At 38.1% G+C, this 26,706-nt stretch overlaps 1 protein-coding gene across 2 annotated transcripts; it reads right to left on the reverse strand.

Annotated features, from left to right (window-relative positions):
* Positions 1 to 377: 377 nt before the first annotated feature.
* LOC134801486 (homeobox protein onecut-like) lies at positions 378 to 26,171 on the reverse strand. Of its 2 annotated transcripts, none has more exons than XM_063774094.1 (4): positions 25,345 to 26,171; positions 2,709 to 2,732; positions 1,573 to 1,700; positions 378 to 722 (listed from the first exon to the last, which is right to left on the reverse strand). In XM_063774094.1, the coding sequence occupies exons 1-4, from the start codon at positions 26,063 to 26,065 to the stop codon at positions 480 to 482; spliced, it is 1,116 nt and encodes a 371-aa protein (XP_063630164.1). In that variant the 5' UTR covers positions 26,066 to 26,171; the 3' UTR covers positions 378 to 479. The 2 variants fall into 2 exon arrangements, with proteins under 2 accessions (XP_063630164.1, XP_063630165.1); XM_063774095.1 differs by having other exon boundaries at positions 379 to 722; positions 1,573 to 1,679; positions 25,345 to 26,154.
* Positions 26,172 to 26,706: the final 535 nt, after the last annotated feature.

Raw genomic sequence — 26,706 nt, forward strand, 5'->3', positions numbered from 1 at the left:
TACCATAGTGTATAATAGTTACCTTCACAACTTTTTTTGCGCTTATTATCATGAAACACTGATTTAACAATGGCTTTTAACCTATTTAAGTCACGGTGGCCACTCATCTCGTTTTGAGTCTTGAAAAACGATCATAAGTAATTCTTGCACACGGCATTATTTATCCAGAAAAAGATAATCATAGTTAAACGCCAGGTAAAAATAGTGTTTAAACTTTACAACCATCTGATAAATATTTGGAAATAATAAAATGTGAACGATTTCGTTTTAGCAGAAGTAAAAGTTATATTACGTAACCTTTCCAGTAGATTAGGTACAAAAAAAAACTATGAATTTTGTTGATAATCATATCAGCAGATTCTACCAAATTAATATCGTGTGTAGAATCCCAAACAACCCTACCCTGCACTCGCAGCTTCGAAATCAAAGACAACTCCAAACTTTCATAGCACTAACAGATGCTGCTGAGGAATACGGCGTCACAAGAGGTGATCGTCCTGTTCGTCATGCTCGTCATCGGATTCCGCCGAATCTAGACTTGGAACATGATCCATATCGTGGTCCAGCTGCTGGTCTAGGTCTGTTGATGGTGCGTCGTCGTCTTTCCACTTGTCCATTGATCTCCGGCGCGCGTTCATGAAGAAATTGCCGACGGTGGTGGGCTCCAAGCCGAGTTGGCGCGCTATTGTCACCTGCATCTCTTTTGAGGGCCGCTTTGTTTCCTGGAATTGAGATTGAGTGTTGTTAGTTATGGCTACAGATTACTTATTTAGTAGACAGACCGAGAAAAGTCTGCAGCGATTTTGGTAGCCCACGCAGTGCAAGTGTCATTTTAAACGTCAAACTTCGATGAAATTATGACGTGTAAATAACACTTGCACTGCGTAGGCTATCAAATTCGCTGGAGACTTTTCTTGGTCTAACTCTAACTGCCATACTGCAAATGCCATACTGAAAGTTTCTGGATTCTGATATATGAGAAGACTTATTTTTTCTAAGTGGCCACTCCAGGAATTTTCAGTATGCCCTAAGAAATATACCATCAAGCGTCTCGTCATTGCTGGAATTATATCGACCGTGATTACCTTTTGCAGTTACATGCATCTTGTTCACGGGTAACTGAAGAATGGGTATAAGTCTAGCGTAACTAACCGTGAATTATTCAAAACTGTTATTATTGCTGGCCCGATATCGCGCTCGTGGGACTCAAGGGATTAGTATTATAAATTGATAATAATTTACGAAGATTAACTGCCGTATTCGAACTTCAAGATATTCACAAGAGACGACACGTACTAGATACGTTATAGTTTAGATATCAACTAGTTCTCTTTTGCAGCGCAATTCGGGCAACCAATGTCACTTTTACGTTAGATAGAGTAAGATATCTATTAGATGTGAATTGGATCTCTAAGTCATATCCTGAGGAAATCGTTCAAGAGTATCTCCAGAATCGCGCAAATGTCAAATTTGACAGGTTAGATCTTAAACATATCGTTATCGTATCTTGGTGTAGTCTAAAAGATATCTAATAGATGTCTATTTCAAAATCCGAATCAGGCGCATAGGTACCTTAAAAATAGCCTGTAGAGTACGCCGCTGGAGGTCTGTGAAAACCAAACGGGGCTTCTTCGGGGAAGGCAGCGTATCCGACACCAGCTCCTCCTTGCGCTTGCAGCCTGACGACGTGACAAACACACCTTGAGATTATTATTAGATTGTGTTCTTTCCTCATATACATACATAGCCTACAAGCCCTAGCCATACAAATGAAAAATCCAAAATTTGCCACTAATTTGAACCTATAGTGTAGCTTAAGTGGGATTGGGCGGGACATGTCTGCCGTATGCACCCGGATCGGTGGGCCACATTGGCTAGCGAATGTCCGCCGCAGCATACACCAGCCTGGGCAGAGGCAGACCAAAAATAGATGGCAGGATGAACTCGACGCTTTTTGCAGCGACTGGCGGGAGCATGCACCAAACCGTGATGAGCGGTGAAAAAAACGGGAGGCCTTTGCTCAGCAGTGGGACACAAAATAAGCTATTAAACGAAAAAAGTGTAGGGAATAGAGTTGATTTTGTTTTGTTTGAAAATGGGATGAATATGATCCAATTGAATATGATTTAAATTTCATCAAACTGAATAAGTTCTATAGATAGGAACTTGAGCCTTAAGAGGATATAATCATGGAGTGGTTGAGTATGAGTACAGGTAATAGATTTCTACTTTCTAGAGGGATTTTAGTTGCTCGTAATCGTACATCTCTGTTTATTACTGGATAATGAAACATACTTTCTTTGTATGATCATTGATCAGCAAATAAAACAATTCTCAAGATAGAAGTATATTTGTAATTATTGTCATCTTTTTTTAAATGCTACTGTTACAATTACCCCAGAGAAGTGAGCCGTATGCTATATTGGAGTAAAAGTATGCAGAATACACTAGTTTTGAGACACGACACCCAACCGATTGCAAACTCTGTGCACATGGCACGTCTAATTTCCGTTTTATGAAGTAAATCATGAACTAAAGGAAGTTGTTTTCCTCGCACAATAGCATAACGTTCGATTTTAAATAATTTAGCAAAAGTCAATTTGCTTACTAATTTATCCGATCATATAGGCTTTATTTCGCTTTAAACTAATACAATAGTACAGAATAGATTTTTTAATTAATTGAATGCGATGTTTCCTGATACTTACTGCCTCTCTGAGGAATCTGGGCCGCTGAAACAAGAAAATAAAAACCATGTTAATTTAAAATTAAATAACAAAGTTAAAAAAGGACCAGAAATAAAAGAACTCTCATAACTGCAGTTATCACAGTTGAGAGGGCTCAATATTCCTGGTTTATTGATTACCTAACACTGCATCTTCACAAAAGGACTTAATAGTATGTATTTTTTTACTAGTATGTGTTTATCAATTGATAAAGAATCCATCTCTTTTCATCAAGTAGTGCTAGAAAGAGTTGAACACTTGTCTTTTCTTAGAGCGATACGTCGTACACATGAACTGTCCTTTTTAAGAAATGCAGATCACTTATAGGTAACAACAAACATGCCGCTAAGACATTAACTAAGCTGTCTTCATACGCACTCTACTTCACGAAAAAGAAAGTAAAAACAAATGCTTTACGTAAAAGTGCGAGTAAAGACTACTTTGATCTAGTTTTCCTTATAATTCTATAATTCTAAGTGGCGCCCAAACGTGGGGCCATTTTTAAAAACGATATCATATTTCGTTTTCATCTATTTCACTATACATCTGACATAATGGAAAAAATACTGAAATTACTGATAAAAATTAACATTAAATATAGTAGACAATAAATTTGAAGAATAAAACAATGAGAAAGAAGTAAGAGTAGATATTTCCTATATGTCAGATAATGTTAAACACCAAACGTATTAATTAAAAGGCATACCTGGCGACAATGTAAACAACATTAATAAAGGGTTCTGACCTTCAGGCACCTATAAAATAATATTCAAAACTATTGCAGCCGACGCAGGGGAAAACAAAAAGGGAGGGACCGGGGCAGCGATAGCAGTCTAACATTCATCTTGGCTTCTTGAAGCTAACAAATACACTTATTGCTAAAATTATTTCAAAAACATCCTCTATGACGGACAGTTTTGGCTTGAAAAGGCAGTATCGTTCCCATCAGAAGCATTTGTAGCTTGTCTAAACTAAAACTAAGGTAAAGATACTGCCAATCCAAAAACAAACATCTAAACGAGCAAATCTCTATACATTTTACACATTTACTTGTATGAGATCGATGTAAATAAAAATAAAAAATAAACTTAGACATTTTTTGTCTAAAAGCGACCTGTTAAATCAAAACACTTAATCAAAAATATATGTTTTATATGTATATATGTTACCTTGCAAGCTATATATTTTATAATACCTATAAGAAACCAAGTCCACTGCTACGCAGCCACAAAAAAGGGATTGGGATAGACAAAACTCAACAAAACTAAAAAAAACTTTTTTTCCCTTTTACAGGGTATCCACGCTTCATTAAAATAAAGGAAAAACAAACAAAAGAGGAATGAAGGATTTTTGGTTGTGGATAAATCAGGACAGGACTCACAAGCACGAAACATCCCCAGCTGGTTCATATCCAGCCGTGTCCCAGGATTGGGGCTGGTACCCCGGGCTGGGCCCCTGGGGCCCCTGGGACCCCTGGAATTCCCGGGGCGGGCAGTATGGCTGTATGTTGTTTACATTGTCGCCTTTCGTCGCCTGCTGTGGTGTATCTGGAAATGTAAATTGGAAATCTGTGGCTCTGGCTTGGTTAGAGAACTTGGTTAAACTTTTTGATAGATAATATTTGTAAATCTATGGAATACCAATTAATTAATATCATACCCAACCCAAAGGTTTAGTACATAGGTATCATACTTAAAACAAATAGTGAAAAAAATTTAATGAACGTAATTCGGAAAACTTGAACGGAGTATGATATTCAAAAATATTACATATATGCATGTTGCGAAAAGTTTCCAAAAAGTTAAAAATTTATCGGAAATTTCAGGAAAATTTCACATGAAACAAAGGGAACTTTCATTTTAGAAATGGAATACTTCGATTCCCATTCAAAAAATTTGAGAAGTTACCGAAACTTTGAAAATGTGTAAATTTCGCAATGTTAAAAGGCTGCTATTTAACTGATCACCAGATATAGTAAAATTTAACACCAAAAAAATCTATTTTACCACCCTAAAATAATAAATGATCACCAAAATTATACCTCCATTTTAATGTGAAATGATTACCAATTTTATTACATTTTGCTATACTATTAAAGGAAATGACACCAAACTAATCATTATTAACCCAAAAATAGTAAATGATCACCAAATTTCAAACCCCATTTTAATGTGAAATGATAGCCAAATTTTTACATCTTGTTATCCTATTAAAGAAAATGACACCAAAATAATCATTGTAAACCCAAAAATAGTAAATGACCACCAAAATTAGAACTCCATTTTAATGTAAAATTATAACCAATTTTTTAAATCTCGCTATCCTTTGAAAGCAAATGACTCCACAATAATCATTGTAAACCCAAAAATAGTAAATGACCACCAAAATTGTAACCATTGTAGCATTTCATTTCTGTAACAGTCGCAGTTCTAACCTAATCTAACCCACTTTTCTAGTAGCATTTCGTTTCTGTAAGGGTCGCAGTTCAAACCTAACCTAACCCACTTTTCTAGTAGCATTTCTTTTCTGTAAGGGTCGCAATTCAAACCGAACCTAACCCACTTTTCTAGTAGCGTTTCGTTTCTGTGTGGGTCGCAGTTCAAACCTAACCTAACCCACGTTTCTATTAGCATTTCGTTTCAGTATGCGTCGTAGTTCAAACCTAACCTAACCCACTTTTCTAGTAGCAATTCGTTTCTGTACGGGTCGCAGTTCAAACCTAACCTAACCCACTTTTCTAGTAGCATTTCTTTTCTGTAAGGGTCGCAGTTCAAACCTAACCTAACCCACTTTTCTAGTAGCATTTCTTTTCTGTAAGGGTCGCAGTTCAAACCTAACCTAACCCACTTATCTAGTAGCATTTCGTTTCTGTAAGGGTCGCAGTGCTAACCTAACCCACTTAACAGATAGTAGTTCAACCCTAACCTAACCTACTTTTCTAGTAGCATTTCAGTGTGCTACTAAAAAAGTAGGTTAGGTTAGGCGGGGTACGGGGGGTTGAGCGGGAGGGGCTAGTAATTTTGGCATCATTTTACTTTATTTGGTAATATGTTTTCATTTTTTGGTAATCATAGTGGTTTATTTAGGTGAAAATATCGCATTCATTTGGTCTTCAAGATTTGGTGATCATTAATGATTTTTGGCGATCATTCAATATATTTGGTATTCGAATACAATTTGAAGTGCAGTCGTTATTAAAACGGTGGTACTTTTGTAATTTTAGGCGTTATTTGTTTGGTGTTCAGTAATTTTTATTGGCAAGCATGTTTTTTTTATTTAGGGTACCAAAGTATTTTTTGGTGGTCATTATATTTGTAGCCATGGTAAAATGTAACTTTCCGATTACACATCAGTAATATTATTTGTACGTTAAGATGTTCGTCATAGTATTCAGACGCAATAGCAGCAGATGCGCAGATATTGTGCATAATTGTTTTCCATCGTATATTCCCTAGAATATAGAATGGAAAACAATGAAAAATAGAATGATTTTTGAATTGATTGAATTGAATGGAATGTTTCCCGAAAACGTTCGTATTACTTTTTGTAAAGAGACTGGCTGACATAGTAAGACGCGCTCGTAAGTTTCCGTGAAAATACGATGGAACATAATTATGCACTACATCCGTACGCAGAATTTAGTGATGTAAATTTTATACATGTATGTCCATACCAAACTGTGTATGTAAGAATGAGCGCAATCACCAGAGGAAAAACCTCTGAGATATTATATAGATATATCTTGCGAGGTTGCGAAGCAGTGTGAGGATGCGACCCCAATCGTGCACCCGTTGCCATTGGTGTGCCTATATTTGTGATATAATCACCAGGATGGCATAATAACGTTTGATAACTATAGCTTTAAATTCAACTGTATATGTATATAATACTGATTTCTATAGGTTATTCCCCGTCAAAGTAGACCTTTTTAGATTGCTTTGCCCCCAACGATTGGGGGCATTGGACTGCCCCCAACCCAGGGTCATACAGTTGGTAAACATCTGCTTAGGTCATTTCTTACTCATCATCGTCAAAGTGACTCTCAATCCAAACAATTTTCCATGAAAAACTGGGAAAATATGTTTTATTGTCGGGACTCAAATATTTAAAAGGTCAAAAGAAACGCAATGTGAGAAAAAATGTTTCATAGTAAAACTTTTGTTTTCAAACATTGAATGATTCAACAAATCCTCAGAGCGCATAAAGCCATTAAGTCCCAAAAAAGGACGCCATGGCATTATAATTTCTTGTTGGAAAATTTTGACTCATGAAAAATTTTCAGCTTTATCTACTCCAAACAGTCAAAACTTGATCCCTCAAAAAGCACAACCCACAAGCCCTACAAATAAAAAGGGAGTCACAGCGGTATAATTACGAAAACCGTCCTGGACGGTGAGGGGGCGGCGCGGAGGGGAGGGGGGCACGGATCGATAGCGAGCAGGGGAGGGGCGTGACGTCACGCTGCCATGTGGTGCCGGATTGTGGCGAGGCAATCGAAATTCTCTTTTTGAATTTTTAATGTTTTGTTTTTAATTTTATCGACATTTTTTTTGTAAACAGCCGGTTTTTATAAGATTTAAATATTTCTTTAGCAACCTGTTAAATATATTTTAATTAAAGCAATTCTATTTTCTATTCTGACTGAGGTACTGGCGGAGAGGTATTGTTTTGTTTTTAGACAGCCTGAACTTTTTAAGACTAAAATATTCTTAATAAAATATTTTTCTAAGCAATCTCAAGTTTATTTTTAATAAAGTAAAAGCGTTGTTTTCTTCATTTCAGCAAATCAATTCTGTTTTCAATTATGACCTATTTTTCTCACCTGTATAAATGATTTCACATCTCGCTCGCTCTAATATACGAGTACGAGCGAGATGCATATAAGTAAGTTACGCAGACGTTAGCGAATATGTCATTTGACACTACTAAGGCAATTGTGATAGATAAGCCCAGTGGTTCCTAACGTAACGTAACGGGGGTTCCGTGGGGGTAAAACTGGTATTTTACGGGGGTAATAAGCTAACCTAATATAACAATACAACCATGGTATAATAATATACTCCGCCTGGTACTCTATTCCGAGATTCGCGTATGACCTAACTGACACGGGCCTACGTCATCATGCTGTTTACAGGTTCTCAAACTTTAAAATGTGGGAGAATTTTAACCAACGGTGAAAATTATTTTAACGGCATTAATTTTAAGTTATTCATGTAGAAACATAGTAAACTAAAACAAATCTAATGTATTAAATTAAACTTTATTTATCTAAACAAGACAAACGTTTGAAAAACTAATTCACAGTTACACGTTAATTACCAAGCTTACGCCGTGAAAAGTTTGGAAAACACTGCGACTGCTGACACTGAGCGAGAAGGAAATAAAAATTAACACGCGTTCGACAAGGATGACGGTCAGGGCATGAAGTTATCTAGATCCGAATTGTCAAATGTGACAGCGCTATACTGTGTTGCCAGTAATGTAAACAGAATTACCCGAACGTCTGAAATTTCTTTCGTGAATCGGAAGATATTGCTAACGAATAATTAATAAAAATGACGTGTTATTGTAAAATTTAAGCTAAAATACATATAAATGAAAATTATAAAATTATAAAGAAATATTTTAACTTATTAACCATAGGTATAATGTACCCATGTAACATGTTATGTTGAAATAAAGTGGCAATGTTATTGTGACGTAGGCCCGTGTCACTCTGGGAATAGAAGACCATGTTTTATTAGACCATGAATACAACAAACGTACACGTTTAATTTTTTATTACCATTGGGAGGAGGGGTAAAATCAGGTTCCCTAGTTAGTCATAGGGGTGACCGGACTGAAAAGGATAGGAACCATTGTGATAAGGCTTGGACCTTTACAAGTTGGGTTTAATTGTTTTTGAATGCCGACTTTTCTTGGTCTAACTCTTACTGATTCGAATTGTGGCTCTGTATTACTATTAAATTATCCTCTAGCGTCCCATCGTCCCAATAATAATAATAATAATTGTCCCAATGCCTGCTGCGACCGGTTCATGGGTGTCTATTGTTGCGCCTGTGAACGGGTTCCAGCAGGCGTTCTACATGACATTAAAGCTCTCCAAGGGGCCTCTACGTGTTGGATCTATATCCCCACGCAAGCCTATCAAAAGACCGGGATTTATAGGCCCGTGAAACCCGAAATGGAGTACAAATAATAATAATAATAGTATTGAATAAAGAGAATAATAGTATTCATAAAATTTGAATAATTATTAAATGGACCAGAGTTTCTTTTGTTTTATTTCGCTCGATATTAAAACAAAACAAATTCAATTATATTTTCTAATACCATTGATTTAAATTTTACTGCCAATTTTTAGGGCTCCGTACCCAAAGGGTAAACACGGGACACTATTGCGACTCCACTGTCCGTCTGTCCGTCTGTCTGTCTGTAACCAGGCTGTATCTCATGAACCGTGATACAGTTGAAATTTTCACAGATGATGTGTTACGCTGTAACAAAAAATACAAATAAAAAGTACGGAGCCCTCGGTGGGCGAGTCCGACTCGAACTTGTCCGGTTTTTCTTAGTATGTAATATATATAATATAATATATAATAAATTCTTTAGTATAGTGAGCCGCTAGAGGTTACCTATATTATATCTGCCGATATAATTGACAAAAGGTTGTGACAGGCCGTATCTTTTCTCGCTTTATCTGCACCTATGTCACTTTTCAGATGTCACAATTGTCACATTGGTGAATAGGGTACATGGACGTAGGACTTATTCAGTGTGTCAATAGGGAATATTACGCAAAAGTCTGCGTAGAGGGCGTCACTATATATCGCTTCCCTTCTTTCTAATGCTAAAAAAAACGAACTATAGGTCAATCACATGGCCTACCTAGAAACACGACAATCGAAAATTCGATTTCTGCCTCTCTATCACTCTTGCCTATTTGATCGATAAAGAAATTTCGATTTTCGCGTTTCGCGGTAGGCGACCTGTAAACAAACCGCCTTGTTGCATCAATGTCATAGTGAAAACTTATCAAAAACCTGTTTAAGGCCTAGTATGTATAAGTTACTCTATGGTTTACTAAACAAATTAGTCCTGCACTCTGGCGGCAGAACATTGCAGTAATACTCCCTATTTTCTCCGTAGAATCACCATCAAAAATGTATGTAGGTACAGTTGTCATCAGATATATCGGAGCGGCCAAGGTGTTCACAATATCTGAACACGCACTCTAACTCTAATAGAGGCGTGTTCAGATATTTGTGAGCGCCTTGGCCGCTCCGATATATCTGATGGCATTACTATCTCGACCGTAGAAGGTACTATCTGATACTTCAGTAAGAGTATTAATTTATTCCATTTCCAAAACAGAATATTCTTTAATACTCAAAACTAGTCAAAATTAACTGTATAAATTTTAAATTTTGAACTATTGGCTTTAAGGACAATCATTTAAATCATTTTTGTAAAAATATTGAGAATTTAAAACTAATAATACGCTTGCCAGTGGCTAAACCTCAGAAGGATTTGAAAACGATTCAATTATTTAAATGTGATATTTCTAATATTTTTATGAATTCTATAAAAATATAGAAAATATCACACTTTTTTAAATAATTGAATCGCTTTCTAATACTTCTAAGGTATGGTAAGTTATCTGGGAAGTCTTAATTGAATTTGTCCCGTCTAAAACCCGTTGAGATTTTATCTGTTTATTTTATCCTGATTTATTTATAATTATTTGTATTTAAAATTTAAATTTTAAAATGTTGACAGGTAGTTTTAAGTTTAATTTTAAATTTTAATGTCACATTGTTATATTTTATCTATGGGTATTTTTGCCTGAAATAAACAGTTTGTTTGATTGATTGATTGAAAATTATCTTGAATTTTTAGGGACCTATTTAAGTTGTTAATTAAGTAATTAGCAACAACAACGTGGGAAAAGATGAGTGTTTCATTAATTTATTAATTACTTTCTGAATAATTCTAGTATATTCGTCAGAAAGTAACCAAAATGTACGCCAACAGCTACATTTTAACGCATTTTTGAATAGGCCCGTGTAATATGCCTGATATCTTAAATTTTTAAATAAATGGGCGTCCATTGGCTAACGGCAGCCGCTTACCATCAGGCGTCTTCTCGTTTGCCTCTTACATTATTCAAAACGATACGTCTAATTTGTTTTCACCCTGTATCCCACCTACTCCGGTGCGGCAACGCTCGTAGTGACGCGCCGCATCGACCGCGCGGCATCGATTGCGTACAATCGATGCGGCTGCTGTGCTGACCCCGTTCATCGACTTCACGACAACGCGGGAAATGAATATTTCACTAAGCATGCGATATATACGAACGAATTGTATTCATTATTTTCTGGATAAATATAGTATATTCGAAGCAAATGTTCAAAATGCTAATAGCTAAAAAAAATCGTTTTTTTGAGAAAAGTCCCGTCCCGTGCAGTTTCTAACATCTTAAATTTTTAATTAAATTAGTAGTTAATTTGTTGGACCCTATTGTGATGGCGCAGAACCCTGAATCTACCTCAAATTTGATTTCACTCTGTATCCCACCTACTCCGGTGCGGCAACGCTCGTAATGACACTAGTGACGCGCCGCATCGACCGCGCGGCATCGATTGCGTACAATCGATGCGGCTGCTGACCCCGTTTATCGACTTCATGATAACGCGGGAAAAGAGTATTTCATTAAGCATGCGATATCTACGAACGAATTTTATTCATTGTTTTCTGGAAATTCTAGTATATTCGTAACAATTATCCAAAATGCTAACATACATACATACATACATATACATATAATCACGCCTATTTCCCGGAGGGGTAGGCAGAGACCACGGATTTCCACTTGCTACGATCCTGACATATCTCTTTCGCTTCCTTCACTTTCATTAAGCATGCGATATATACGAACGAATTTTATTCATTGTTTTCTAGAAATTCTAGTATATTCGTAACAATTATCCAAAATGCTAACAACTATATAATTTCGCTTTTTTGAGAATAGTTCCGTCCCGTGTAATGTGTAATCTTAAATTATTAATTAAATTAAAGTCTGGCTACTGAAATATTACACAAATGTTTGGCGGGAAATTCAAAAAATCTTCGGCTGGTCACACTTTGTGTAGTAGGAATTATAGTTTTGATACTAGAAAATATTTTTGATTTTCTGTGCACACGTAAGGTACCTAAGGATATAAGTTTTTATACGTTGACGTGCACTCAAAGTCAGCTCACATAATTTCTACCACTATGTAAAGTACAGTCAACGATAAACACATATCTTAACACTTTCTCACCATATACCATTGTAACAAGGCGAAAAATGAAATGTGGTGTAAATAAGACCTAGCTCGATAATACCGTAATATTACTCCATCACCAAAAAAATACATAAGTACTATGCCAAATATGCTAAATGCTAAGTATCAAAATATTTATAGAGCACCAACCTCCTAATTTGTTTACATTTCTTTAAGAGTTCGCACATTCGCACATTGCCGTAATTATTTACGGGCTTAAATAATAGTTTGCGAACCTCACTCAGTATAGACATTATTAATATTATTTAAAATAAACCCCTTATAAACCGAAAATAATTTGAATGAATGACATAAATTGACAACTGAATTTTAGCTTTTTTTTAAATCATAGACAATTAGTGATACAACAACGAAATATCTGTCAACAATTTTTGGCTAGCCAGACTCTAGTAGCTAATTTATTGAACCCTATTGTGAAGGCGCAGAACCCTGAGGGCTGATTTGGACGATGCGAGTTTCATACCATTGCGGGTTTTGATCGGTCGGTTGAATTGGACGTAACCAACAGTTCGCAATGTAACTAAAATCGCACGCGAGTTCGCGCGCTGTCTAAATCAGCTCTAAGTCTAGTCTATGTCAAATGTGTTTTCACTCTGTATCCCACCTACTCCGGTGCGGCAACGCTCGTAATGACACTAGGGACGCGCCGCATCGACCGCGCGGCATCGATTGCGTACAATCGATGCGGCTGCTGACCCCGTTTACTATCGACTTGGCGACAACGCGGGAAAAGAGTATATCTCTTTACTGATCTACGTTGCATAACTTCTAAAATGTATGTTTCACATTAATCTAACACAAGTGAATGAGATAAGACCTTTTTCAGCAAATTATAGAAATATATGAAACTAGAAGCGTTTCTCTTATTAAAATTCCAAATTTTATAATTTTTTTATGAAAATACTGTCATTAACTGTCGCATTTTTGTGATAAGTCGTACATTGTCAATTTTAAAATTGTAGTATAAAATGTCTGGGACGTATTTTTTTTAGTACCTACGGCAACGCACGGCGTAGTGACGCGCCTCATCGATTGTACGCAATCGATGCGACTGACCCTGTTTACCAACTTATCGACTTTATGCGAAGTGGCGGGAAATAAGAATAAGAATAACCGTACTAACGTTTTGACTACGTGTGTGTTTTATGTAACATACAGGTAAAAATTGTGTTAAGGTTAGTTGGGTCAAGAAAAACACTTGTAGGGAAAATAAACACTTAACTACACTAAATGCATAAATAAAATTAACTTAAAAATACTTAGGTAGAAAACTTTCCTCATACTGTCTTGTACTGAGCAAAATAAACTACATTCTCTTATACCAGCTGACCTTACAGTTAATTAATTAAGTACGTTAGTAAAATGAATATACATTAAAAACTCGTCGCCACCAAACACACTAAACACAGCCCAAGGCTTATAGGTCTACCATACTATAGCAAGCCAGACAATTAATTCCATCCCATAAGTGCGTCCCGTATTCCTAAAACTTGCGGAGCCCACACCTTAAAATCTATTCGCACGTGCCCCTGCACTAGTGACGCGCCGCATCGATTCTCGACAATCGATGCTGCAGCTGACGCTGTTTACCAACTTATCGACTTGATACGAAGTGGCGGGAAAAGCTTAACTGAACCCTACTTATATTATTAATAGGTGTGTGTTTTACGTAATATTATAAAGTATTCAAAATGTTATATTTTGTAGAACAATAAACAACTTAATAACTCGTCGTTGACAAACACAGTTTTAATTATACCTAATACCTAGCTTAATACTATCCAGTCAAACTGATAGTCATTTTTACCATTTTGATCATTTTTGTACAATTTTATAAGGTTACATAATAATAATGGGAGAGTAAGGTGCTACACGGGCGGTTCTACAAGGCCCTCACGGGACCCGATGTGGACCTGCTCGCGTCGGTGAACTGGTTACGATTCGGGGACCTCTTCGGAGAAACCGAGGGTTTTGCCTGTGCAATTGCGGACGAAGTGATGATGACGAACAACTATCGGAAATATATCCTGAAGGACGGTACGGTCGACATCTGTCGGGCATGCCGCCGTCCCGGAGAGTCACTCAGGCATATCATTTCCGGTTGCTCTCATCTTGCTAACGGCGAGTACTTGCACAGACATAATCTCGTAGCCAGGATTATTCACCAGCAACTTGCTCTTCTATATGACCTTGTGGACCGCGAAGTACCGTACTACAAGTACTTACCTGCGCCTGTTCTCGAGAATGGTCGTGCCACGCTCTATTGGGATCGATCTATCATCACTGACAGGACTATTGTAGCCAATAAGCCTGATATTGTGATAATAGATCGATCGCAACGTCGGGCCGTGCTCGTTGACATCACCATCCCCCATGATGAGAATCTCGTGAAGGCCGAGAAGGACAAGTCCAGTAAGTACCTAGACTTGGCTCACGAGATAACCGCCATGTGGGATGTTGATTCGACGATCATCGTCCCGATAGTCGTTTCAGTAAACGGTCTAATAGCGAAGAGTCTCGACCAACACCTTGAGAGACTCTCGCTAGGTGGTTGGATCAAGGGTCAGATGCAGAAGGCGGTGATCTTGGACACGGCGCGGATAGTCCGCCGGTTCCTCTCTCTGCAGCCCTGACCACCGGTAGCTTGGGCCTTGCCCCGCTGCTGGCGGCACCCTAGGTTAGGTTTTTTATAATGTGTTTATATTAATTTTTATTGTTTTGTAAGTGTTTTTATATTTTACTTTTATATTCATATTATAAAATAACCTAACTTAAGATGAGAAATGAATAAAGAGAATAATAATAATATTCTTTATTGTGCACAATGAAAACATGATTAAATACAGCAAATTAACATAAATAAAAAACTAAGCAACAACAGGCGGTCTTATCGCTAAAGAGCGATCTCTTCCAGACAACCTTCAGGTAGTAGAAATTATCGAAGGGAAGAAATAAGTATAAGGGTAGCAAAAATAAATGAAGTGCAAGATCAGGAAAAAAAAAACAGCACAACTAAATATATAACAATATGAATACATACATTAAAGAGATATATAAATAAATAAATATATAAATAAATAAATACATATATACATACATATATCACACAACACAGAATCAGACAGACAGACAGAATCTAATTATTAGCGAGTTTGAGGAAGTGACAGATAGTGAATTTTGAGTTGAGCCTTAAAAATGGGAAGCGATTTAGCATGTCTTAGCTCAGACGGCAGAGCATTCCACAACCGAATCGCTTGGAAGGTAAAAGAACCGTTATAGAATTTAGAAGAAGAAGAAATTTGGGCAAGCAGATAGTTCTGGGAGCATCTTAAAGAAGAGAGGTATTTGAAACGCTCCTTCAGGTAGATAGAGGTAGAGGGGTTGAAGAGAATACCGTACAGGTGAGCAAGAATGTGAGAATTGCGTCGCAAACGTATCGGGAGCCACTTGACACATCTACAGGCTTTGCCAAAGTCGCAGATTTGTTCATCTGATTTCATCGCATAAATGCGTACTTAACGGATATGATGGCCACATTTATCAATTCAAAAGCGTATCTTTCAACCAACGGGTGAAAACAATGACGTTTGTATAACGCGTCGATAAAAACGCATGCAGCACTATAACTGGCATAGCGCACACCTTAAAACCCACTCGCACGAGCCCCCGCACTAGTGACGCGCCGCATCGACCGCGCGGCATCGATTCTCGACAATCGATGCTGCAGCTGACGCTGTTTACCAACTTATCGACTACCGTGAGGAGGCGCGGTGTAGCACAGTTTAAGAGGGAGTAACTTAAAATTGTAGTTTATACAATAAATTGTTAAATGTTTAGGGTAAATACCATGAAATCAAAAGGAAATTTGATTATAGAATAGTTGGCTAGATAGAAAAAAAAAACTAAAATATGTCTAATTTTCATTTAATAAAATTTGTACGTATATTATTATCCTAACACTCCATAGCAGTGTAATTTTTAGTATATAATAACTAATGGTAGAATCGCGCGATGTCACGAGATTTTTTTTTAAACAGAAGTAGATAAAACCCTAAAGGTAGTTGACGTACTTATGTAGTATATATAGTAAATCTAATGTTTAATTTGTCTTTGGTTTTTACTTATAGCTTTTTTTTGTTGTTTTCTTGTATTCTTTTAAAAATAAGTCACGGCAAATATGTAACAATTATGAATCTAATACGATCATTTATATTCTTCTGCTTTCATAAGTAATAGTTACTGATTTTTAAAAAGCATTTTTCAATTAAAAGACATGTCAAGATCGCTTACCTTCTTTCTAATTGTAATGCTAAAAAAACGAACTATAGAGTCTGGGTAGCCAAATTTTGTTGACAGATATTTCCTTGTTGTATCACAAATAAAGCTTGTGTAGGCATGGGACAAAATGCGCGTGTCGCGAGTACATGGGCGTGCCCGGCGTGCAAAGCCACGACCCCTCGGCGTGACAACTCCGACAATACGCCGGTGAAGCCGAGTGGGGCCGGCGAGGAGGATGCGTCGTTGGATCAGCAGCCCGACGTCGCTGAGCAGCTGCGCTTGCTTCGTGCGGACTTCGGCTCTGTGCGCGACGAAGTTGCGGGCCTGCGCCAAGAGGTGGCGCGCTTTAATGATCTCTTTGGTGGTCTCACTGGCCGTCTGGATGTCCTGGAGGAGAAGGTTAGGCGCCTGGAGGAGCGGCCCGTGGAGCCCGTCGACGGTGAGCCAGAAGACAGATCGCCGTCAGGAGCAACGGTGGAGCTGCAGCAGACAGTGGCGCGCCTTCAGCTGGAGCTGAATGACCGCGACCAGGACGCGTTGCTCTCGGACCTCGACATTGGCCACGTTCCGGAGACGAAGGGCGAGAACGTTGTCCACACGATCACCGTCCTCGCGGCCAAGTTAGGTGTCCCCTTGGAGCAGCGTGACATCGTGTTCGCCGAGCGAGTCGGTGCGGTGGACCGGGGCGGGGAAGGGGCCGACAGTGAGGCCGGCGGCCGGCCGCGTCGCGTCGTCGTTAGGCTGGCGCGGCGACAGTTGCGGGACGAACTGCTGCAGGCCGCCCGGGTACGGCGAAACTTCACCTTTTCAGTTGACAACCTGCCGGGCCCCCCGCGTCGGGTCTTTGTCAACGAGCGACTCACACGCACGAACCGCCTGTTGTTTCACAAACTTCGTGAGTTGTGTAGGCAACACCAGTGGAGGTTCTCGTGGACAAGGCGAGGAAGAATCTATGCCCGAGAAGGAGAAGGAAAGTCGGCTTTTCCTATTCGCTCAGAAGCTGACTTAGCGCGTGTTTTTGGAGCCAGCTCCGTTTGAGGTCCGGGCGGCCGTGTGTAGTTTAGCTTTTATTAGTTTAATGTTTTCTTGTTTCGTATCTGCACTGTGGCACACCAATGCATGTTTAATCATCTCAGATAATTATTGTTGGTATATGAATATGATACATAAGTCGTTTATAATTTGCAGCATATGTTATCGATGTCAGTCTGGTACTGTTATTATTAGGTCTGTCAGCGTGGTGTCAACTGTCGGGTGGTCTGGTACATACATCTGTTGTTATAGTAAATAAAACACTTAGAATTGGTTTGTACAATGCGGGTTCTCTTGGCACAAATCATGACAATTTCATAGCGGCTGCTACTCGACAAGATGTTGATGTGCTGGCGATTAACGAATCATGGTTAAGGGCGGGCGAAGAAGGGCGGGCACCGACACTTCCTGGATACAGCTTCCGGCATATTCCTAGGCCGCAGGGCGACCGGTCCCGTGGTGGGGGCGTAGGATTTTATATTAAGCGTCATCTCAGGGCTCGGACCTGGCCTCATCCAGTTGACCCGCTGCATAAGCTGGTGGAGCAGATGTGGATCACTTTTGCTCTCAACGGAAGGAAGCTAGCAATTGGTACGGCATACCGTCCACCTTGGATGGATCTCCAACTGTTTTTAGATGCTGTAAGTGATTCAATTAGTTCAATGCGTAGCTACGACAACTTAGTTTTACTAGGTGATTTTAATATAAATTTATTGAATGGCACCGACACAAAAACTACTCAATTTAATAATTTTATAACTTGCTTTGGTTTAACACAATTAGTGTCGCAGCCAACACATTTCACTGACACCAGCCAGACGCTGATCGATGTTGTCTGTACGGACATGCAGGCCAATACTACAGCAATTGATCATGTGGGCTCCCTGTATGGTCATTGCCTTGTTGTCTGTAATTTCAATGTTAAGCGTGAGAAACACAAGCCTTACCGCGTTACCTATAGGCCTCTTAAAAACATCTGCGAAAAAGATCTAGATGTGGACTTGCAGAGCGTGAGGTGGGACTTGATAACAAACCTTGGAAATGTCAATGACATGGTAACAGCCTTTAATCAACAAGTTCTTAATCTATTTGATTTGCATGCTCCTCTTAAGACATCCTTGATTAAAGCTCAATCATACCCCTGGATTACGGACACCGTCAAATTGATGATGAGGTTGCGTGACAGTGCTGCGGCAGATTTTCACAAAAGCCAGAGCGAAGTCAAAAAGATATACTACAAAGACCTTAAGTCTATTGTAAATAAAGCTCTGTATTTTGAAAAGGTAGCATATTTCAAACATAGTATTAATAATAAAATTAATGAGCCCAAAACTTTATGGAAAAATTTAAAAAATACAGTGTTGCCTAAAAAGAATAATGAATTACCTAATATATTTAATAATCCTGATACCTTGAACAAACACTTCCTAGATCTACCTGGAACTTCAAGTGTCACTATATCACAGCTGACCTATTTTGAATTTCATAAGTTCAATGATTCTGTTTTCCATTTAGATACTGTTAGTTCTTATCAAATAATTAAAGTAATTAAATGTTTAAAATCGAATGCTGAGGGTATTGACGGGATAAATCTAAACATGCTTACTATGACTTTTCCACACACAATTGATTTCATTACGAGCCTAATAAATACCTCCATTCTTACATCCACCTTTCCAGATATCTGGAAGTTAGCAGTCGTGACTCCCTTGCCTAAAGTATCGAACCCATCTGTGCTTTCAGACCTTAGGCCTATAAGTATACTACCTTGTCTGTCCAAAATAATGGAAAAAGTAGTATGCTTACAGCTAACCGCCTACTTAGAAAACAATAATATCCTACCAGATGTCCAATCAGGTTTTCGGAAGGGACGTAGCACTGTGACCGCATTACTCGATGTCTCTGATAACATTTTGGATGCTCAAGACAAAGGAATGTGCACTATTTTAGTCCTCCTCGATTTCTCAAGAGCATTTGATTGTCTGAATATAAATCTGCTTCTTTCCAAATTGAGTTTTTACGGATTTGATCACAAAACTGTAAAGTGGTTTGAAAGCTATTTACATAATCGATCACAAATTGTGAAAGTATGTTGCAGTGACGGATCTTCATTTTTATCCGAAAAAGCTGATATAACAAGAGGAGTTCCACAGGGATCGGTGATCGGCCCACTCCTGTTCATATTATACTCCGCAGATATAGGGTCCCACATCACGCATTGCAAATACCATATATATGCAGACGACATACAAGTGTATATATCATGTAAGCCAGCTGACATTGACAGTGCTATAGAAAAATTAAACCAAGATCTCACCTCAATAGCATCATGGGCCACAGAAAACTGCCTGTTGCTTAATCCAAATAAAACTAAATACCTAGTATTTGGCAGCAGGCAACAACTGGCTGGTGTCAGTATATCAACGGATGTTACGCTAATGAATACACCGGTTGAGAGGGTGTATGAAGCGCGTAATTTAGGTCTCATAATGGATTGTGGACTACGTTATGAGAAGCATGTCTCCGAGGCCATTAGGAGTTGTTTTTACAAGCTTAAAGTTTTATATAAAATTCGGCCATATTTAAGCGAAAACCTCCGCTGTCAACTAGTTGAATCACATGTCCTATCAAAATTAAACTATGTGGATGTAGTGTTTGGGCCTAGACTTCTTGCAAAGACAAAGAGACTCATTCAACGTGTTCAAAATGCCTGTGCTCGCTTCTGTTTCAATATTCCGTTGAGAGCTCACGTGACACCATTTCTGAACAGCCATAAGATCCTCAAGATGCAACACCGTCGTAAACTTCATTTGGCTTGTCTGCTCTTTGGTGTGCTTAAATATGGTACTCCGCCTTATCTCTTCAATAAGCTTTCTTGTATTAAGCTCCGCGAACGCCGTAACTGTGGAATTCAATTGTTAATGCCACGCCATGCCACAGCAGCGTTTCGGGGAAGTTTTCGCTATGCCGCGTCGAAAGTCTGGAACAATATACCTCCGCCTTTGAGAAACCTGCAAAGTATTCATAGCTTTAAGTCAAAGATTAAACTGTATTTACTTAATCACCAACGTAGCCAAGAAGCCTACAGACTTGATACCAGCTGCCTGTAGTTTGTAATTTTACTTATGCTTACCTCAAGTGTTTTGTTCCTTTGGCCTGACAAGGGTTCATCATTCCTTTACGCCATACTTAGTAGAGTGCTGTTATGTTAGTATTTCGTACATTTTCGTAAATTCGTCATCCTACAATGCTGTTTTGCTAATAAGCTAATCTTACAAGATTTTTTAACGTAGATTTCATGAACGCTCGATATTGGTTTGGTCTGACATTGCTTTTTAGTTAGTGTAGCCACCGTTGGCGCTAGTAGTATATACAGCTGTAATGCTCAGCCAAGATATGGTCGGACCGGATCGATACAGCGATTTAGAGCACGATGCTTGTTTTTGTATTAATTAATCTTAATTGTAAATAGTCGTTATGTTGTATCTTCTTGCTGTGTAACTTTTTTCTTATTTAACTAACTGTTTACTGTATGTTATTTCTGTCTTTTTTCTTCTTGTCTGTTACCTTCCGTGATTCTTCTCACTTGATGGTCTCATCGGAAGATCAGCGCTGGAAGCCACCAGCAACATGCTGAGATGGGGCCATTTCGTGGCACTTTAATCTTATTTTGTGTTTTCTTTTATACTATGTACTGTTCCGATTGTTTGTGCTTACGAATAAATCTATTCTATTCTATTCTATTCTAATTGTCTATGATTTAAAAAAAAGTTAAAAGTCTGTTGTCAATATATGTCAATCATTCAAATTGTTCGCGGTTTATAACGTGTTTATTTTAAATAATATTAATAATGACTATACCGAGTGAGGTCCACAAACTTGTATTTAAGCTCGTAAATAATTACGACAATGTGCGAAGTCGAAATGAAGCGTGGTATAATGAAAAACTGCAATGTTTACAAGTCGTAAACAATTTAGTAGGTTGGTGCTCTATATACATTTTGATACTTTAAGTACTAGTTCTAACATTTGCCTATAACTTTGATTAAGTACGTGAATTTATTAATTTCAGGTATTAACACGTCTCATAAACAGGACAAGTGTGTAAAGAAACGGATTAACTAGAAGTTCTGAAAAATATCAATAAAATCAAAACATTGGAACGTAAACATGTGTTTGTCGTTGACTGTACTTTACGTAGTGGTAAAAATTATGTGCGCTAACTTTGAGTGCACGTCAACGTATGTTTAATTTATTTCCTCAGGTACCTTACGTGTGCACAGAAAATCAGAAATATTTTCTAGTATCAAAACTATAATTCCTATTACAGAAAGTGTGACCAGCCCAAGATTTTTTGAATTTCCCGCCAAATCTTTGTGTAATATTTCAGTAGCCAGACTCTAGTAACAACAAGCTACGTTGTGATTGAAACTTTTAATGAGTAGAATTGTGATTAAAGCGTAATTGCTGAATGTTCTGCTTGCCACTGTTTATTTATGATATAAAAAAAAAACATTTCGCCATATTTTCGCTATCTATAGTTGCAAATACTGCACTCAAAATACTTCAACTATAGTTCGTTTTTTTAGCATTAGAAAAAGACTACGCGACCTTGACGTGTCTTTTAATTGAAAAACGCTTTTTAAAAATCAGTTACTAATTTATGAAAGCCAAAGAATAAAGGAAATAATCGTATAATATAATTGTTACATTTTTTGTCGTGACTTATTTTTCGAAAGTGTTTGTCAATAAAAAGACACGTCAAGATTGTTTACCTTTTGTCTAATGCTAAAAAAACGAACTATAGATTTATACTGTCATATCGTCGGCCTAAGTCGCAAACCTCGTAACTCCTCCGGGGGAGTTACGAGGTTTGCGACTATAAGTATTGTTGTCCAAGGTAGCAATTACCTACTAATTTCCTTGAAATGGAGTTACGAGGTTTGTGACTTAGGCCGACGATATGTAACCATATGAACTTCTACATTTTTTATTTTGAATGAATTAATTATCTAGACTTTTAATAAATAACTGCTTTAAAACACGAATCCCTAAAATTAACTGTAAAAATAACAGTAGTAATATAACAAACAAACACAACAAGATAATATGGGACTATCTTATCACGTATTAGCATACGAGTAGGTACAATTTACAGATTTAAGTGCAATGCGCCAAAACTTCCACGTGTATTTACGCTTTTATCGATAAAACTGTTATGTAGGTACCGTTCTATCGATTTTCTAAAATCGATGAGCAGATGACGTTTGTTTACTAAGTTATCGACGTTTTTTATCGACTTGGGAAATCAAACCCAAGCTGTTTAAATACAAGTTTTTTTTTTTATCTGAGCAAATTCAAAAGTAAGGGTTATGATTTTTGCAATCTATGTATGTCTGTAGGTGAGTAGGTAGGTACGTTTGTGTCGTATTAGTGTGTCCATACGGTAGGATCAAAACTACTGAATTGATTTTGATAAATGCTGTTTAACGTACTGACAAAGGCAGTAACCTTCTTTTTAACATTTATACAGGTGACCCAAAAATACGTTTACAAATAATTTTTACTACCTAATATTTTTCTTACTTGCCTACACATGTTACAAAATGACATTAAAAATAAGAACAACAATTATTTAACTAAAACAAAACGTTTCTCTAGCTTTGATACACAAATGCAAACGTGTGTTAATTTTTCCAACAATATGGCACAATAATAATATAATATATAATAATATTAATAGGTATATATTATTATATGGCACAAAAAATGTTTGTGGACGTATTTTTAGAACAACCTGTAATATTGGTTTTTGGTTTTTGTCAATATTTTTTTTTTATATTACGATTACGATTTAGCAAGATTTTGTAATGGAAATAGGTATACGTAGTGTAGTGTAGGTAGGTATGTAAAAAGTATTTTACATAAACTACTTCACACGGGTTACACAAAACCTAAACAAATTATAGACCTAAACCTTCCTCAAGAATCACTCTATTGATAGATGAAAATCACATGAAAATCCGTTCAGGAGTTTTTAAGTTTATCACGAACATACTCGTACAAACATACAGACAAACGCGGCGAATGACTTTGTTTTATATATAAGGTATAGTGATGTGTTTTTATCTAAATGTAGTCTATTTTGAAATTGCAAAAGTATTCCCATTAAATTCGTATTAAGGTCGAAGGCGAGCCATATAACATCGAGGTAAGGAAAATAAATCGGCTCCCGAGACCCGGGAAAAGGAAAAATACGTTCCTACTGGTAACTTGGGGAAATATATGTCTGCGCTATCTGGGTCCCTTTCACACGTTGGAAAAATATATGGCATCGCTATATGTGTCCCTTTTACGTGTTAGAATGTGACAGGGAGAGACTAACGCAGACGAAAACAGTGGCAAATAGACCTAGATTTCTTTGTAGTTTTTATTTTGTGTTTTTGAATTTTGGTAGCTAAACAAAAATACGAATGGTTAAAAATCGTACTTATTGGCGAAAAACTCAGATCATTGTATTTTTACCAGTTTGTGACGTGGAAGGGGCAATGTTTAATGTTTAATTGGAAAATTATATATAAAATAATATGCTATAAAGTCTTATTTTCTGATTGAGCCCTCCTCATACAGAGGTATTCCTTTTCTATCAGCCTATATAATAGACCTATACATATACAGGATGATTGGTACATCGTTTGCCAAATTAAAACGGCAGATAGGTTGAAAAAAAATTGGCCATGGTTTTTACAGCGCAAGTAAAAAATTGAAATTTACGAAAAACTGGTATAGAGCTGAAAACAAAAACGCGCGCAAAATTAAAAATTTCTAGGCCTGAGAAGATAGCAAATGACTCAACCTATCTGCCGTTATAATTTGGCAAACGATGTACCAAACAACCTGTATGTAGCGAAACCAATGTCAACACAGTAGTCAACCGTCTGAGTTAAGCAGTAGACTGTGTGAACGCTGGTAGGGCTGGTAGGTGCTATAGTTATTGGCCAACACTTACAGTATAGTATGCTAATACTGTAAACTTATGTGTAAAGTTTTTAATAAATAAAATAAAATAATAGTAATTGGCCATTCCTAATAAATCAGAAAGAAACAAGCCAAAAAAAGTGTTATTGCTAAGAGTGGCCAATTACTGTGTAGTGGCCAATTACTATATCAGTCACCCTACTTGTTTATGTCTTGTATTACCTATCCACAACCGGACCTCTAGGTCGTGTTTTATACGAGTATTAAAGCTTAAATGGAACTTATGTACGAAATATCATTTGATATTTACGTCGCTTATCGGTGAAGGAAAACATCGTGTGGAAACCGGACTAATCCCAATAAGGCCTAGTTTCCTCTCTGGGTTGGAAGGTCTGATGGCAGTCGCTTTCGTAAAAACTAGGTCCTACGTCAATTCTTGGGATTAGTTGTCAAGCAGACCCCATGCTCCCATGAGCCGTGGCAAAATGCCGGGATAACGCGAGGAAGAAGATTAAAGCTTAAATCTAAACCTTTCAGGCCTTGGTCTCCAGTTGACGCCATACGATGCATACAACGTCACATTCACATTGTATGAGAAGACAGTAGGTAACATTTCTACATAATGTGGCGCTAAATCCAATCAACAATAGTTCAGAAGGACTACTAATACCTTTTATACCAGGCATTAGGATACCTAACAAAAGTAGGTATCATTATACATAATTCTTCTTTAATACTTAATGTTCTTTATGTTTTTATCTGTTGTTTTTTTTTATTATGAAAATATTTTGCTTTAGGTAATCACATCTACATAAATGAGTACACATTTAAGACCATACTTCAGGCTCCTAATTAAGTACTTTACTTCTGAACTACGGTTGGAAGATTTTACGATCACCTTTTATATATTATGTATTATCAAATCCCTGTACAGCTAACTAATCTACCCAACAATTAAAAGCATCATGCATCCTCACCTGCGAGCCTAAGCGCTGACATTCTCTGGAACTCCGGCTCCTGCAGCCATTTCCACATCCTCCTGAACGTCTCCCGTCCTGATTTCAACTTCGACCAAGGCTTTGGGTTTCTTAAAAGATCACTTAAAGTCCCCTGTGATCTGCATAGGACTCTCTGAGCGAAGATCGCTTGAGGGATTGAGTAGCGCTTCAGTTCGCCACTTATTCGTTGAGCTAGCTCTTTAGTGTTGATTTCCTCTGTGTCATTTTGTGCTTGCTGCTGTTGGGCCGCTTGCTGCTCTTCTCTCGCTAATAAGGCAGCGTTTAAGTCTAGTCCTGGACTTGGTAAAGGCGGTGTCGGTGAGCGTCTTTCAAAAGAATTCGGCGACGCGCTTCTTCTACTGTAAGCGGATTGGGGAGACAGCGGCTCATTATACGGCGCTGGTGATAACGACGCATAAGATTGTTGCTGTTGTATGACTGTGAACGTGCCGCCTGCATGATACGCGAACTTATCCGAGACTGTACTGATAGGTGGTAAAGGTAATAGCGGTGTTAGAGTGGCGTAGGAAGCGGGCTCTAGGCCGGGCGGAGTTAGCCGTCCATTGACGACGGATAGAGGATGGAACGCGGCGTCTCCGTCTGGTAGCAAGTCGGCTGGGGACAGTCGAGGGGGAGAAGCGTTGCTTGGGGCGACGATGACGGTGAGAGGTGCCCGGTCACGCGCTCGCGTGTCGTCCATGGCGCGCGTGTGGCGTCGGCGCGCCCGACCGAGCGACTGAACGACGCCTGCGCGACGCACCCTAGCCCCCCCTTCGGTCCGTCGCGCGCCCTGCAAACCCCTATACTATCAACAATTGTAAAACATCATAACAACATACTTCCCCAATGAAAACCCAACTCTATTGTGAAGATTTTGGGTTGAATTTTGATTGAGAAGTGGCGCCTTGTCGGACGGTTAGTAACGTTGTTCAACAATGCACCCTTATCCTAGCCTGAAGCTATACATCGCTGCTTCTCGTTACTTTATTACTACTCTCAATTCACTGCTGCGTTTGCATACGCGTTATTTTATTAAGTCTCCTCAAAAGCGTCAATGTATATGGAGCATTGCGATTAGCTAGGTTTTTTATTGCGTTAATTAGGTATCGTGGTAAGAGATGCCCTCGTTTGACTGTCAGCGTACTTACTGTACCAGCGTACCTCATGGTGGAAATCCTACTGTTTTACGAACCATATTTCATACAAAAGTCCACCTGCATCTAGATTTGTAGTAATAAAAGGTGATTTGAATTATAGCCCTAACATGACCGAGCACGTTGTATTGTTTAAGATCTAAAATTAAGGTTAGGTCTATACCTAAATACGAGAAGGTACTGGAAT

The sequence above is a fragment of the Cydia splendana genome, chromosome 22 (genome assembly GCF_910591565.1).
Source record: "Cydia splendana chromosome 22, ilCydSple1.2, whole genome shotgun sequence".
Lineage (NCBI taxonomy): Eukaryota > Metazoa > Arthropoda > Insecta > Lepidoptera > Tortricidae > Cydia > Cydia splendana.

What these genes read in the sequence shown, in the direction of transcription:
- LOC134801486 (XM_063774094.1), bottom strand. Translation starts at nt 26,065, where the DNA reads ATGGACGACACGCGAGCGCGTGACCGGGCACCTCTCACCGTCATCGTC. An exon ending in CCAGATTCCTCAGAGAGGCA is followed by an intron (nt 1,701 to 2,708) that starts GTAAGTATCAGG and finishes AATAATCTCAAG; the next exon opens with GTGTGTTTGTCACGTCGTCA. An exon ending in CTCTACAGGCTATTTTTAAG is followed by an intron (nt 723 to 1,572) that starts GTACCTATGCGC and finishes TCTCAATTCCAG; the next exon opens with GAAACAAAGCGGCCCTCAAA.